The 14,004-nt window shown below is 55.1% G+C and overlaps 2 protein-coding genes across 2 annotated transcripts; one reads left to right on the forward strand and one right to left on the reverse strand.

Moving 5' to 3' along the window:
• Positions 1-2,410: 2,410 nt before the first annotated feature.
• CHK2 (CHK2 DNA damage checkpoint kinase) lies at positions 2,411-5,154 on the reverse strand. Its single transcript, XM_005829214.1, has 20 exons — positions 4,997-5,154; positions 4,883-4,941; positions 4,767-4,826; positions 4,654-4,717; positions 4,261-4,581; positions 4,155-4,211; positions 4,035-4,107; positions 3,929-3,984; positions 3,811-3,878; positions 3,662-3,766; positions 3,519-3,614; positions 3,427-3,471; positions 3,301-3,378; positions 3,209-3,248; positions 3,123-3,155; positions 3,024-3,073; positions 2,923-2,976; positions 2,785-2,874; positions 2,667-2,732; positions 2,411-2,626 (listed from the first exon to the last, which is right to left on the reverse strand). The coding sequence occupies exons 1-20, from the start codon at positions 5,058-5,060 to the stop codon at positions 2,591-2,593; spliced, it is 1,515 nt and encodes a 504-aa protein (XP_005829271.1). The 5' UTR covers positions 5,061-5,154; the 3' UTR covers positions 2,411-2,590.
• Positions 5,155-8,160: 3,006 nt separating this feature from the next.
• Positions 8,161-12,654, forward strand: GUITHDRAFT_141249 (hypothetical protein; the record flags this gene model as incomplete). The annotated part of the gene is made up of 9 exons (XM_005829215.1): positions 8,161-8,438; positions 8,627-8,713; positions 8,759-8,813; positions 8,863-9,081; positions 9,135-9,276; positions 9,410-9,607; positions 9,670-9,824; positions 9,928-11,675; positions 11,853-12,654. 9 exons carry the CDS (start codon positions 8,161-8,163, stop codon positions 12,652-12,654), a joined length of 3,684 nt encoding a protein of 1,227 aa, XP_005829272.1.
• Between the last annotated feature and the right edge of the window lie 1,350 nt (positions 12,655-14,004).

Genomic DNA, 14,004 nt, shown 5'->3' on the forward strand with positions numbered 1-14,004 from the left:
GAAAGAATAGCATCCGTCCACGAGCTTGTTCGCTCTCCCCTGAAACCTGCAAGGAAGGGGGGAGGAAGTGAGGGGAGGAGGGGCAGCGGCAGTGGCAGGAGCAAGAGCAGGGGCAGGAGGAGGAGGAGGAGGAGGAGGAGACTGACCCTCCCTCCACTTGCATCTGCCGGGAGATCACCCATCTCAGCATCCTCTTCCTGCCGGTGGACTGGAGTCAGCAGCAGCAGCAGCAGCAGCAGCATGCGGAGGAGCTCGACCGGTCAACGAGCTGCTGTTTCCCCGCCAACAGGATCGCCGCGTACCCGCAGAATGAATATCCTCCGTGGGACTCGTTGTTCGGCTCCCCCCCTATCCCTCCTGCAATGAAATGTCTTACCATTCTCCTTCCTCGCCTCTGACCTCCCTGCCCGCTCCTCTCCCTCTTGTCCTCCTCTCTCCCTTGCAGCTTCTGCCTGCTCTGTATTCCTTCTCTTCTCTTCATTCACCAGCGTGCTTCTTTCCTGCCCCTCACCCTCCTCAGCCTCCCTCCCTCCCTCCCTCCTCCTTCCCTCCTCCGCCTCCCTCCCTCCCTCCTCCCCTCCTCCGCCTCCCTCCCTCCCTCCTCTACCTTCGTACGTCTGACAGGACGCTATGTACTCCGCCACACCTTCCTGCTCCTCGTCAGCCACCAGCACATCCGAGCTCAGCTCGCCTTCAGCTCAGGCGTCAAGATCCCCGTGATGTAGGCGGCTGAAAGGGCACAGTAGCATCCTCTAGCGTCCACCTACCCAGAGGATGAGGAGAGAGCAGGAGGGAGAGAGTCGGCGCGTCTCTACCTCTCCTCCCTCGTGCAGCGTGAAGCCTCCCGACGGGTGCTTCCTCCTCATCAAGAACTCCAGCAGCTTCTTCCTGTTGATGACGCTGAACGCCAGTGGTGACCCGATAATGGTCAGAGCGTTGACGGCGGCGTAGGTCGGAGCAAGATGAGGATCCTATCGGCCCCGCGTCACCCTCCTTGCTGCGAGCATGCGTTCTCACCTGTCCTGGTCCTCCTGCAAAGCCTCCGCCGACATCCTGAGGGCGCGATGAAAGGAGTTTCAGACAAGGGAAGGAAGCAGGAGGCAGTCGTAGAGAAAGATCAACGGAGGTAGTGCAAGTAGGGGGAGAGCAGGTTCAACAGGAGGAGGAGAGGAGAGCAAGAGAAGTTTAGGGGAAGAGGGGCAAGAGGAGCAGGAGCAGGAGCAGGAGCCTAAGGTATGCGGCAGCGGGAGGGGACCTGGCATTTGTCCAAAAAGAGTGCGACTTTATCCAGCAGCTCAGGCTCGGGAAGAGCCTCGAGGATGGAGAGAGAGTTGAGGATCCAGTAGCACAGCCAGGGACGAGATGCGTCAAGCACCGAGAAGCCATTGGGGAGACTGACAGGCATGTCAACCCTCCCCTCCTCCCTCCTCCTCCTCTCCTAGCGCCAATCACCACCACCTCCTCCTTCATTCCTCCACCTTCCTTCCTCCTCTTCCTCCTTCCTCCTTGTTCTACTTCTTCTACCTCTCGAGTCCTGCCCGGAGGAACTTGATGTGCGCAGCTCGGTTGAGAAGGAGCGACGAGACGTCCATCTCCTTCATCTGCATGCAGTTGATGGGGTTGACACCCATGGCTGACCCCAGGCTCTCCTTCACCAGCTCCTCCGTCTCCTTCTGGATGCTGCATGATAGTCATTGAGACGCGGTTCACCATGCCCAGTGTGTCAGGGCAGCCATCAGCGGAGCATGATAGGAGCTACTTGCCACGACATGACGCTACATGATTCTGCTTTCCTCGACACCCTCCCAACACGCCCCCCCCCACCCCTCCCCCCACCGCATTTTCTCCAACATCACCACCTCGTTTTTGTCCTACTTTCCTCTCTCGTACCATTTCTAAAGATAATCTTCAACACCACGACCCCTGAAAGTTCTCTCTTTCTACCTCCTTCCTTGCAGCCTTCCTTTCCGCCCTGCATATGCCGTATCCCAAAATCTCGCTTCCTCCTAGCTTTCATCCCCCCATTCATGGTCTATCTTCATCGCATCCTCTCTCCTCCTCCTCCTCCCCCTCTCCTCCCTCCTGCTCACCGTATCGAGGCTCCTTCATGCTCTTCCATTTTCGCACCCATTCCGTTATAAAATAACGGAGAGTCCGCCTCAGGTTATCCTCCAGGAACCCGGTGCTTCCAAGTTGAGTAAAAGTCGCACAGCGAGTGACCCGGTCATCATGGCCCATGAGTCGGCCCGATCCGGCCCCGGACAAGGACTCGAGCACTACACCAAGTGACGGCCCCCGGCGTGACTGACCGGGCACTGCCCACCAGCCGCCAGCCGACTCGGTCACTGCCCACCAGCCGCCAGCCGACTCGGTCACCCGGCTGAGCCGCTGAGGGCCCGGACGGTGACTTGAAGTCTTGGAAATTCATTTCCATTAAAAGTTGTATAGAAACAAGAGGAAAAACACTGAAAATGGAATGTGACGCCCCTTCGGCGATCGCAGCCCGGCGGCCTAGTAGCACTCCGAGTGGAAAATGGTGCCGTAGTGCGGTCAGAAGATAGACGTCTCAGTTCCGCGCCATCCTCATTCTTCACCCATTCGCGTAAACTTGTGACAACATGAAATGCTGGGGAGAAGTCAAACGAGCCATCAACACCTGCCTTCACCTTGAACTCATCCCAGTCGATGACCCCATCTTTGTTTCGATCGGCAGAGCTCACCATCGCGTCAAGCTACGGGCGAGTCAGCTCATCGCACCCGAGCACACCCTAGTTGCATGCAGACCTCGGAATCGCTCAAGTCCGTTCCCAGTCGGTGCAGGATCTCTCGAAGCTCTCTACCGTTGATGGATCCGGTGCGTTGCAAGTCGAACGCCTGTGCAGCAGATCGTCAGTGCTGCCATGACGTCGTGCAACCTCGTACATGGAAGATGGAACGGAGCTCGTTCTCCATCGATTTTGAGTATCCATGCTCATTCTGAGAGAAAGTAAGGCATGAAGATACGCGGCCTCTTGCATCCATACATAATGCCCAGGCCCCATCATCATGCAATACTCGTCGAAAGAGATGGTCCCTACGACACAAGTGTGAATCATCGTGATGATTGAAACCTCCGCACTCACCATTTCGAAGCACGTCAAAATGATCCATCATATCTGAAGCCAAGTTACAAAATCCTTCCTTGAGGACTGCCTAAAAGGATACAAACCTTTGATTTGCTTCTCCGACCTATCAATCCCCAACGCTCGCTGCATGACAGCAATCACAACAAAGTCGAACGGGGAGAGGAATAGATCTCACCAGACTCTCGGTCAGGTTTGTCAGATCGATGAAACCGGTGTGATCACGGTCCAACATATCAAAGGATTCCTTCAGAACCTACACATGCAAAGTCATAAACCCCAAGAAATCAACAGGCTCGCGTGCCTCCAGCCGGATCGGATCGGATTTGACCGATTCTAGAATAGATTTCTGCACGACAAGTCATCCCAGGAAAGAGCCTCGGGCTTGCCGCTCACCCGTTCCCCTTCATCAGGAAACGAAGCCAAGGGACGCGACATGCGGAGGAGAGCAGCAAAGGTGTTCACAGCTCCCTTCAATCGTCGAGACGCAACCTGATCGGAAGTTACACTTGGATGAAATGCTTTAGCAGGGTGAGAACCTGCAATTCTTGCAATCGTTCCTGCACATTTCCAGCATCTCCACCGAGCTGTTCAGTTGGCAGCTCGTCTTCTTTGTATGCTTTCATCCAGGAATGTTGAAAAACCTACATCAAGTAAACACACGGATGCTGGAAAGAAACCAGCATACCTGTGCAGGAGTGAATCGTTTCTTGGGATCTACGTGCATCATATTTCTGATCAAGTCTTTTGCTTGCGCTGTAGAGAATGGCTCAGAATTCAGAAACGACAGCAATGAGAATCAATACCAGAGACTCCACTCCAAAACGCATCCGGAAATGAATAGCGGGCCTTTGTGATATGGCTGTTCAGACAGAGTCATTTCACAATACATCAGGTCTGATAGGTAGCAACCTGAAAAGGACCGCTGGCGGAGATGTTTGGTCAAACGGCGGCATGCCGCTTAACAAAATATACAAAATCACACCTTGAGAAAAATCGTGAACACGTTCCAGTGTGGGTTTGCAAACGCACCAGTGCTCCAAATATCGCACTCCATGCCATATCCCTTTCGCATGATAACTTCTGGTGCTGTACAAGATGTCAATTCAAGCAATCACACACAATCAATCGAAGTCACCCAAGTAACTTGGAGTTCCGCACAATGTTGTCATCGTCTTAACTTTGTCATGCTCGTGAATATCAATGATTTTCCCCAGGCCAAAATCTGCCAACTTGATAGGAGAGTCCTCTCTCATGTTCGCATAGAGAACATTTTCAGGCTTAATGTCCCTGTGCACGATCCCGATGCTATGGAGGTAGTCGACAGCCTTGACGATTTGAATGAAGACATGTGCGGCATCCTTTTCAGAGTATTTCTCCTTCGCTATTATGCGATCAAACAGTTCCCCACCGGTGACCAGCTCCATAACAATGTACAGCTTGCTGTTTGAATCGAACACTGCCATACGGCCCCAAGTCAGTCAATGAAACACCTCCCTTGGGACCCTCATCAGCAAAGTTGGATTCTCACTTTCTAGAAACTGAATGCAATGGGGGTGTTTCACTTTCTTCATAATCTCAATCTCTTCTTGGAGCTGTTGGATCATCGTCATATACCGCAACAGAGCATCCGATATCGAATACCCTCTTGAGATCCTCATCTTTCTTGCATTTGTCCTTGGAGATCACTTTGATAGCCACCTCCTGCACAAACATGACTTGTCAACATGTTGAGGAAACAAGAAAATATTGAGCCTCACATTGCCTGATGCCTTATGTCTAGCTTTGTAAACCTTTGCAAACTTCCCTTGTCCAATAGCTACAAAATCGTACCCATCAATCAACCGGATCCATAAACCAACGGAAAGACTTACTCTTGCTCTCAATGTCATACTCACGCTTAACTGCACTGCTCAAGAAGCTGAAGATCGGGAGCATCGTGATTGGCCTCAGAGGCCGAAAGACCGAGTGTTTCTTTTCTGTATCAATACTTGGTGTTGCCTGCTGCGCTGAATCCAGAAGGGTCCCAGCTGCCAAAAAAGAAAAAGAAAAAATATCATGATGTACGTTCAAGCAAGACTCCGTGATTTTGCGAGAAAATTTTTCATGAACACACTCTTTGTTCCTTATTTTGATCCACTTCTCTATTCAAAACCATGACACGCCTACCGATTCGCAAAATACGTAATCAAACATCAAGAAAACAACCGACTCTGAACCAAAACCATGTCAATGACATTGACCTCTCTGAATCACCTAGAAGATGTTGGCACTGATTCGAAATACACTTAATCCTGCTTTTCTGAGCAAATCAAAGGTATCCCCTCCTTGCAAATGCACTCCCTCTACGCCCGATCACAAACGAGCACGATCAAGGTGGCCCATCACCAGCAGAATCTCAGCAAACAAGCAGCTTCGGCCCTTCAATCATCCTTCCATGTTCCATAATAAACAGCTTCTCCATCAGCCCTACGGGCTTCCTACCCCTCCCGACTACCATTTCTTCGCTATTCCACCCTATCCCCTGTCGCGACCATCTTTGGTTGGAGGGCAATCAGGGGAGGAGGGGAACACTCTCTACAAAGAGGGGTAGGGTAATTGGCCAATCGTACCCCTACCCCCCAGTTCCACCTCTAGCCGCAGCCATTTTGATACCACCCCCTTCCCCCTTGCAAAAGAGGTTGCTGTGGATAGGGTGTGGGTGGGTTGTTGGGTCTGAAAAATTTACTAGTGGTCAAATCTGAGGACCTCCCCTTGACCAAAAGGGGGTGGGGTCATGAGAGGGGGGTGGTATCTTTAAAGATAGGGGGTATGTACCCACGGGGGTAGGGGAGAGCGACCGGGAAGTCTCCGAGGCAAGGGTGCTGTCTTTAAATGGGGGATGCGCCAGGGGTAATTTTATGAGACGGGGGGTGGTAAAGTATAAATAGATCCCGCTCTTAATGAGGGTGGGTAAAAGACCTCGGGGGTAGGGGTGCATGTGCCAAGTAGCTCCACCCCCAACCCAAGTCAGCCCCAGACTTGGTGAGGTTCTGAAAAGGAGAGTTTTGAGGGGTATTCTTATCCAAGGGGGTGGGGGATGAATTGGAGGGGGTAGGGGTTCTCCAGTCATCAAGACCAGCTGTCAAGGAGGTATGAAATTAAGACCACCCCTCTTTCCATAGCAGCTGCACCCCTCAACTTTCGAACACTGAATTATGCGACTACCCCTTATTCAAAAGAGGATTGACCCCAAGCTTGCCTTGAGGTACCCTACCCCATCATGAGCTACGGCTATTCGATCAAGTACAAAAATCCATTGCTGGAGCCAGCAAAATCGTAGCTTTTCAAGGAGTCGCAGGGGTCCCTCAAGGGAAATTGTAGGGTGGGGGGTGAAAAAGGAATTGTGGGTGGGGTAGTCTTAAAAATCAACAAGATTCTCCCCAATAGTGGGGATTGGGTGTAGGGGACTGCAGTGGGTGAGGAGATCTTGGGGGTAGTCCAAACTGGAACAGGTCAAGTGAAATTAGGGTGGGGTCAAAGTTTAAATATTTGCAGAGACGTAGTGAAAGATGATGAAGGTCGATGGATCATGAGAAAAGTATATGATGACATACGATGTTTCTCAGAGGTAGACCCAGCATCACAGCTCGGTCAAGTGGTGTGAGCCATGTCTGGGGTAACCGGTGTGAAGTTCCTCCCTCAGTGGGGTAGGGTATTTTCAAGTGGTAGATTGTAGGGTGGGGTGGAACAGGTTTTTGCAAGGGGAACAAAGATGCTGTGCTTTCGTTGCATTCGTTGGCCATAATTTGGTATTCATATTGAAATATCCATTAAAGTATTTGAAAATTGGGAGAAATAAAAAGTGGAAAGAGGATACGTCAAAAGTTGTTGGCCGAGTCGGCGTACTGTGGGCCGGTAGCACTCTGCAATCCGGCTCGTCGACGTTCGGTACGGTCACCGTCACGGTCGGCCCGGGCCGGGCGGCGGCCCGGGCCGCGGATCCGAGTCATCCGATCCCGGAGTACGGTCCGGGCCGATGGCGCCGCGGATCAAAACTCGGAAGACAGGACCCCATGCTCATATCTTTACTCAAAGTTAAGTGAAAAATCAGTACGACGACTATCCTGATTGACTTAACTTTGCCGGAGTAAAGAACTGAGTCCGAGGAGGCTAGGAACTTCCAAAGTTACTACTCCGTACGGCAGTCACGCGGTCAACGGTCCCTGCCAACCGGCTTCTGACGGAATACAAGTTTGTTAGACTTGTACTAGTCCAAAGTCACGCAGCCTCGGATATCACATCATCGACCTTGGTTGTAACAAGACAGTTTTTGCTCACTGAGACCGAGTTTAATGCACACAAAACCAGAATTGAGGAGCACATGAGAGATAGACTGTATGTAGGATGTGAAACCCACACACGCTACATTGCCGCCTCACAGGAGAGTTTTGTTAACTCGGCGCTATCTGACTGGCACGGCTGGCATACGTTCCATCAGCTTCACTGAGCCTCCATAAGTTGACGAGAACTGCAGTGACGGTGAGCCTGGCACTGACGGTAGCCCGGCCCGGGCGTCGGGGCCACCCGGACTTCGGAAGCAGGGCATAATCTTCAAGCCCGCCTCAAGTGAAATCCTATCAGATGCAGAAGGCAGCAATACTTTCTTGAAACCTACTGGCTTCGATTCCGGCAATGCGATGCGACTGGTGATGAGCAGATCGGGATGTACAAGCGGTTGGTACCTGCGCATGAGAGGGAGAAGGGAAGATGGGGAGGACGATGGTGGAAAGAGGAAGGGAGTGATGGAGCAGGGATGGGGGGGGCGGGGAGGGGATGGAGCTATGCTGAGGAGAAGTTGACAAGAAGTTGAGTGAAACGAGGTACCCAAAAGTGATGTGAACCTTGGAAAGGATGGGGTGAGAAGGAGAGTAGATGGAACAGACCAGAGCGATAGCCGGGTTGAAGCAAGCATTGTCCTCTTGAGTGGAGGGAGAGGAGGATATCCTTCATGCAGAGAGCAATACTCCTTGCTCTTCATTTCTTCATCTTGAATGCCATGGTGAATGGAGGAGACGCTGCTCAAGGACGCGAGCACTGGGTTCAAGCGCTGTGCTGCAGCAGTAGGATGCAAGCATGGGTGCGAGAGAGCAGCAAGCTCGCCATCCGCGGAGGAGGCAGCGAGGATGAGGATGTTGAGAAAGTGAAATCAAGGAGGACAAGGGCCTTTCCCGCAACAGGAGATCGGCAACAATCCATGCCGAAGTTTGATGCGAGAGAGGCCGGGGAGACGATGCAATCAGATGAAGATGACCTAGACATTGATGAGGTTGACAAGTATGTGAAACAGGTTTGACCTTTCAGGGATGGATGTAGACAAAGTTGATGACATTCTTGTGCTTGATGTCAGTTTGATCGAATGCAAGCCGAGCAAGAAGGCAGAATTCAACGATTGAGCGCACCAGTCCAGAGAAGGCAAGTCATTACTTCTCCTAAGATGTCCTGCTGTTCTTACTTGGTGACAGGCAAGCATTGAAGCGAGCCTACCAGGACCAGCAGAAAGACAAGGGGCAGCATCGATGCTTGTTGCCGCACGAGCTTCTCAACGCAAGGTCCGCCCGACGGAGCTTTGACTTTCCTGTCCGACTCTGCAACAGGTCAGGCGGTGTTGAGCGGAGCAGGAGCTCGAGGCCTGTGCTGCTAAGATTCGATGTGAGAGTGAAGCGGGCTGGAGAGATAATGAAGTGATGGCTGGTTGCAGCATCCGTCTGCGGAGGCGTTCTGTGAGTTCTGTCGGGATGTACTTGGGATGAGGGTGAGCAAGCATGAGCCACGCGATCCAGCAAGTCCGTTTGCAAAGAAAGCAGCGAGCAGTCTGGACCACCTGGCAAGAGGCAATCTTTGGTCAATAAGTATTACTGGAGACCCTTTGCATTGCATCTTTCAAGTCTACCAGAAGGAAGAGATCCGCAAGGAAGATGTGAGTTTCTTGCATGCACAGGAGGCTGTTGACAACCGCTGACGCAAGTGAAGCTTCAGAGTCCCGTCCTCTGCTTTCGGTCTGGAAGTCTGTTCCGGCGATGCCGCAGCGTGTTTGAGAACGCTCGCCCTAGTCGTGGGGCTGATTGGTCGATAAGGCAGTTCAAAGATCACTGTGCCTTTGTGACTGCCCCCGGTATGGTGTGATTGTATCAAATCCATCGCTGATGATTTCTCTGTGTTCTCCGCATGCCCTTGGCTCCTCTCGTCCTTTCCGCTGCCTCCGCCCATTGTCGACTCGACCAGGCGACGTCGAGATGATCGTGCAGGACGAAGGAAGGGACCGTCTCTCAAGAAACGACGACCCGCTCCTTGGTGGCTTCAGCATGGAGCAGCAAGCGTTCATCTGAACGTTGCTCGTGTTCCAGGCGTCGTCATCTTCTCTTGCGATCTGCCAAGCGCTGGAAGGTGGTGGACAACGATCGGAGGCTTGGGGAGGGCAGCAGTCCCAGCATGGCTCCCAGCAGGTGGCTGACTGAGGGCATGGTGGATGCGAGCGATGACGAGTTGACTGAGATGATACCTCCAGGCCTGCTGAGGGTGAGGGTGATGGAGGCGTTTGTGAATCCCTCCGGCTCCTTCAACGTTATCGTGGGGCAAGTCAGCAGGAGGAGGGGAACCGCCGTCACCCTTGCGCTCAGTTGTCCGGGCATGCGCTTCGACTACGTCAGAGGTGAGCTGTCGGTGAGTCGACTCGGGGTGACGGAGGAGGTTGGCAGGAGGGCTCCACATGCTGCACGCGAACTTGACCATCCCCTGCCTTGACCTCAGCTACTCCCTCCCACAGGATGTAGAGCTGAGCAACGGGACGAGCGCTCGGCCCGTCAGCCTCTTGGGATGCTCCGAGCCCTGTGGGGTCGAGGTAGTTCTTGTGGAGGAGGAGGGTCTGAAGGACTCGCTCGCATTCTTCCCTTCCTCGGCATGCTTCATCCTCAACGCAGCAAGGAGCCTCCCACAGCTGCAGCCGACCGGGAATGCTTCTCGGGAATACGAAGAGTCCTCCTCAGACGGCAACTTCCCCTGGATGGACCTTAGCTCCTCCAGCAGCGAGGAAAGGTACAGGTCGCTCCCACCCAACATGAGCTACCGGTACTACAACCTGGAGCTGGACATGGTTGTCGGGATGAAGGGCAAGCGCACTTCGGATTTTGCCGACGTCTACGATCCCGACCGGGAGCTCTCGAAGCACGTCATCCAGTACTTTGACCTGTGCGCTGCCAGGGGAGCAAAGATCGTCCGCGCGTACATGCGGAAGGGACTATATCCTCCTCACCTGCGGTGGAGACCGTCGATGATCGGCACGCCGATGGAGAAGTACAAGAAGGAAGAGCTGCCGAAGCTTCCTCCCGCCGAGCTCAGGACTAGACGCTTCCGCTATTCATATGGAGGAGGAGGAGGAGGAGGAGGAGGAGGAGGAGGAGGAGGAGGAGGAGGAGGAGACATGGATTTCAACCCCGGATGGCTCCGAGGGCAACAGAGCCTGCAGAGGAGGTCTCAGACGCCGAGCAGTCTGGCGGAGTACGCGATGAAGAGGAGGGAGGTGATGGAGTTCCTGCGGGATGAAGGCTTGATCGACAGCCTTGACCCTCCGCTGGAGCAGCTGGAGCAGCTGCTGGAGCCGGACGAGGTGGGGAAGCAGCAGATGCGTCCAGAGTCCTTCCTGCGTCTCAACGAGAAGCTGCGAGCGAAGTCGAGCTGGTGTGGAACGGGTTTCTTCGGAATCTCCCACTGCCGCCGGGTCCGTCGGGCAGGGCTGGAGAGGTTAAGGAGGAGCAGGGGGAGGCTGCGAGAACTGCTGGGCAAGTGCGAGGATGTAGTCCCGACGAGCGAGCAGGAGGGCAGGAAGGCTCGGTTTCTCGTGCCCAGCGTTGCTATGGAGGAGGCAGTCGCGCTTGCCAGGACAAAGGCCTCCAATGGCCCTGGGGCAGAGAGGGAGGAGGAGGAGGAGGAGGAGGGGAAGGAGGAGGGGAAGGGAGCGCTGGTGGTGGTCAAGGAGGATATCCAGCTCAGGAAGGATCGACCGCAGTCTATGAGTGGACCCCTTCCTGTGAGGTTGGAGGGGAGGGTGAACGAGAGGGTTCTGTACGCGTGGAGGAGAGGGTTCGGGCCAGGGGCGAGGGAGCTGGAGCAGCAGAGAGCTTTTGCGTTCGACTACGAGTGGCCCTCGAGCCACGAGGAGGAGCTTCCGGACGGCAGGAGGAAGGTGAGGAGGAGGACGAGGAGGCTGCGGCCGAAGAAGGACTCGACTCCTCAGAACGGGATCGATCGAGGGCTGGTGAGGGTGAGAGGGGAGTGGGAGGGAGGAGGAGGGGAGGCGGTGGGCAGCCGTTGGATCCGGTATGAGTCCATCCCAGAGGACTACCAGACGGACTACGAGGGGACGAACTGGAGGAAGAGGATGATGGTGATAAGGGGAAGCTGGAGCTTCGTGGGCTGCGAGCTGCTGTGCTGCCAGGGTCGAGTGGTGGAGATGCTGGGAGGGTCGACGTTGGTGGCCCGCCGATGTAACATAGGGGGACCATCGAGAGATGACAGGTGAAGAACCCTCCTTCCCCCCCTTCCCCTTCCCCGTCCCCTTCCCCGTCCGTTTCCTTTCCCTTTTCCCCCTCCCTCTCTTCCTCCTCTACCCTCCTCTTCCTCAAGCGTTCCCGCCACACCTCCTCTTCTCTGCTCCTCCCACCTTTGCTCTCCTTCCCCTGAGTCGCCTCCAAGGTACCACAGCGCCTTTGGCATCGTAGCTTGCAACAGGTCGACAGTCGTCCTCTCGCACTGTCGAATCAGCGACGTCATCTACTCCGCCCTCCTCCTCCTCGGCTCCTCCTCCTCCCTCGTCCAAGACTCCGAGGTCCTCCGCTGCCAGCTCGGAGTCACGCAGGCAGATTCCTCCGTCCTCCTCCTCAACCGCACAGGCTTCCACAACCACGGTGGTAGCTTCCTCGTCTACATCCCCCGCTGGGAGGAGAGGAGGGAGGACAGCGAGCTAGCGGCGGTGATCGAGGTGACGAACTGCCGGGACAGCGGGGAGAGCAGGGAGCCCTGGAAGTCAGAGACCCGCCCTCCCCTCCTCGTCGCCCGCAACAACTCGTTTGACTGCAGGACCATGCACGAGCTCGAGGAGGAGAGGATTGCGGAGGAGGTGAAGGCAGCTGAGGGAGAAGGAGTTTCAAGCCTCAGGCAAGCGCAAGGATGGAGGAAGCTTGAATCTCGCTGGGACGAGGATGGGAATCGATACATTCACCTGAGTATCTCGGACGAGGAGGACGAGGAGGAGGAGGAGGAGGAGGAGGAGGAGGAGGAGGAGGAGGAGGACGATGCTGAGAGATCGGAAGCAAGGCGATTGCTGACCAGGGCTGACTCGGGGAAAGTGCTGAGCTCGCGATCGGGGATGAGCAGTAGCGTGCAAGATGGTGAGGGGCAGGAGGAGGAGAGTTCAATACGGCATGAGAGGGCCCGAGAAACATGGGAGGATGGGGAAGAGGTGGAAATGGCTGCAGGAAGATGGAAAGGAGAGTAGTTTGAAGAATACGGTGTAGGATAGCATGATGGTATGTACTGAAACTTTTCTAACTTTGTTTTCCTCGTTTCTCCTCCTCCCCCCTCCCTCTCCTCCCCTTCCTCTCCTCCTTCCCACTCCCTCTCCTCCTCCCCCCTCCCTCTCCTCCCCTTCCTCTCCTCAGTCCCTTCCCTCCACTGACCTCGTTACTATACACTCTCCTCCTCCTCCAACCCCCCCCTCCCCTCCCGGCCGCCCCGCTTCGTCTCTCCCGCTCCGCATGCCCTCGTCGTCGAAGCCGCTTCCTCCGTCACTCCGATGCTGAGGGTTCGCGGGGTCTGCGAGCTGCGAGCACAAAATTCCTCGGGGAGATGAGAGGATCAAAGATGGGGACGAGGGCAGCAGAGACTCCTGAGATGGACGTCAGCGAGGAGGGAGGACGAGGACGAGTTGAGGAAAACGAGGACGAGGACGAGTTGACGAGTTGACGAGTTGACGAGGACGAGGACGAGGACGAGGACGAGGACGAGTGGACGAGGACGGAGGAGGAGGAGGAGAGGGGGGGGAGGAGAGAAAGGCGGGGATGAGGAGGACAAGGTTGACGAGGAATGAATGAGGTGAGGGAGGAGCAGGCGAGGGGCAAAGGGAAGGAAGATCGGGAGGACGGTAGGCAGGGGAAGAAAGGGAGAGGAGGAGAGGAGGAGAGGAGGAGAGGAGGAGAAGAAAGTGAGATGCGGGTGCGGGGATGGATACCTGGGGCCTCTCTAAGAAACAGGAGGCGGTCGAGAAGGAGGATAGACTCGATGACTGGGGCGAGGGAGAGGCGGAGGGCCTGCAAGCCAGTTAAGGAGGTGGAGCAGGAGCAGGAGCAGCAGCAGCAGCAGCAGCAGCAGCAGCAGCAGGAGAAGGTAGTGGTAGTGGTGGTGATGGAGGAGGGAGAGGGGAGGCGGGGCAGGAGGAGGAGGAGGAGGATTACGTAGAAGATCGCAGGGCGGTACCATCGACGCAGCTCCTCCTCCATCTCTCCATCCAGGTCCCTGTCCTCCAGTCGCCTGATGAGTTCGTCCAGCCAGTCCTCCTCCTGCGCACTGCCAGCACCAGGAGCATGCAGCGAGAGGTTCTCCCCAGAGCCCTCCTCGTCTCCTCCTCCTCGTCCTCTCTTCAACCCCCCAACTCGAGTTGAGGCTCTACGGAGCACAGCTAAGGCATACTGCTTGAAACTCCCGTGCTTGGCCGCCTGTTCTTCACTCTCACGATCTCCTCCTCCTGCCCCCCCTCCTCTTCCCCTCCTCTTTCCTTTCTCTATCCCGCTCCTGAACTTCTTTCCATTCACTCCTGTCCTCTTCTTATCTGTGTCCCGCTCCCTCGCTG

The sequence above is a fragment of the Guillardia theta genome (assembly GCF_000315625.1).
Source record: "Guillardia theta CCMP2712 unplaced genomic scaffold GUITHscaffold_53, whole genome shotgun sequence".
Lineage (NCBI taxonomy): Eukaryota > Cryptophyceae > Pyrenomonadales > Geminigeraceae > Guillardia > Guillardia theta.

Coding starts and splice junctions, on each gene's coding strand:
- CHK2 (XM_005829214.1), bottom strand. CDS start 5,060: ATGCTCCCGATCTTCAGCTTCTTGAGCAGTGCAGTTAAGCGTGAGTAT. Junction 4,942..4,996: donor GTATGACATTGAGAGCAAGA/GTAAGTCTTTCC, acceptor ACGATTTTGTAG/CTATTGGACAAGGGAAGTTT. Junction 3,379..3,426: donor CCGATCCGATCCGGCTGGAG/GCACGCGAGCCT, acceptor TTGCATGTGTAG/GTTCTGAAGGAATCCTTTGA.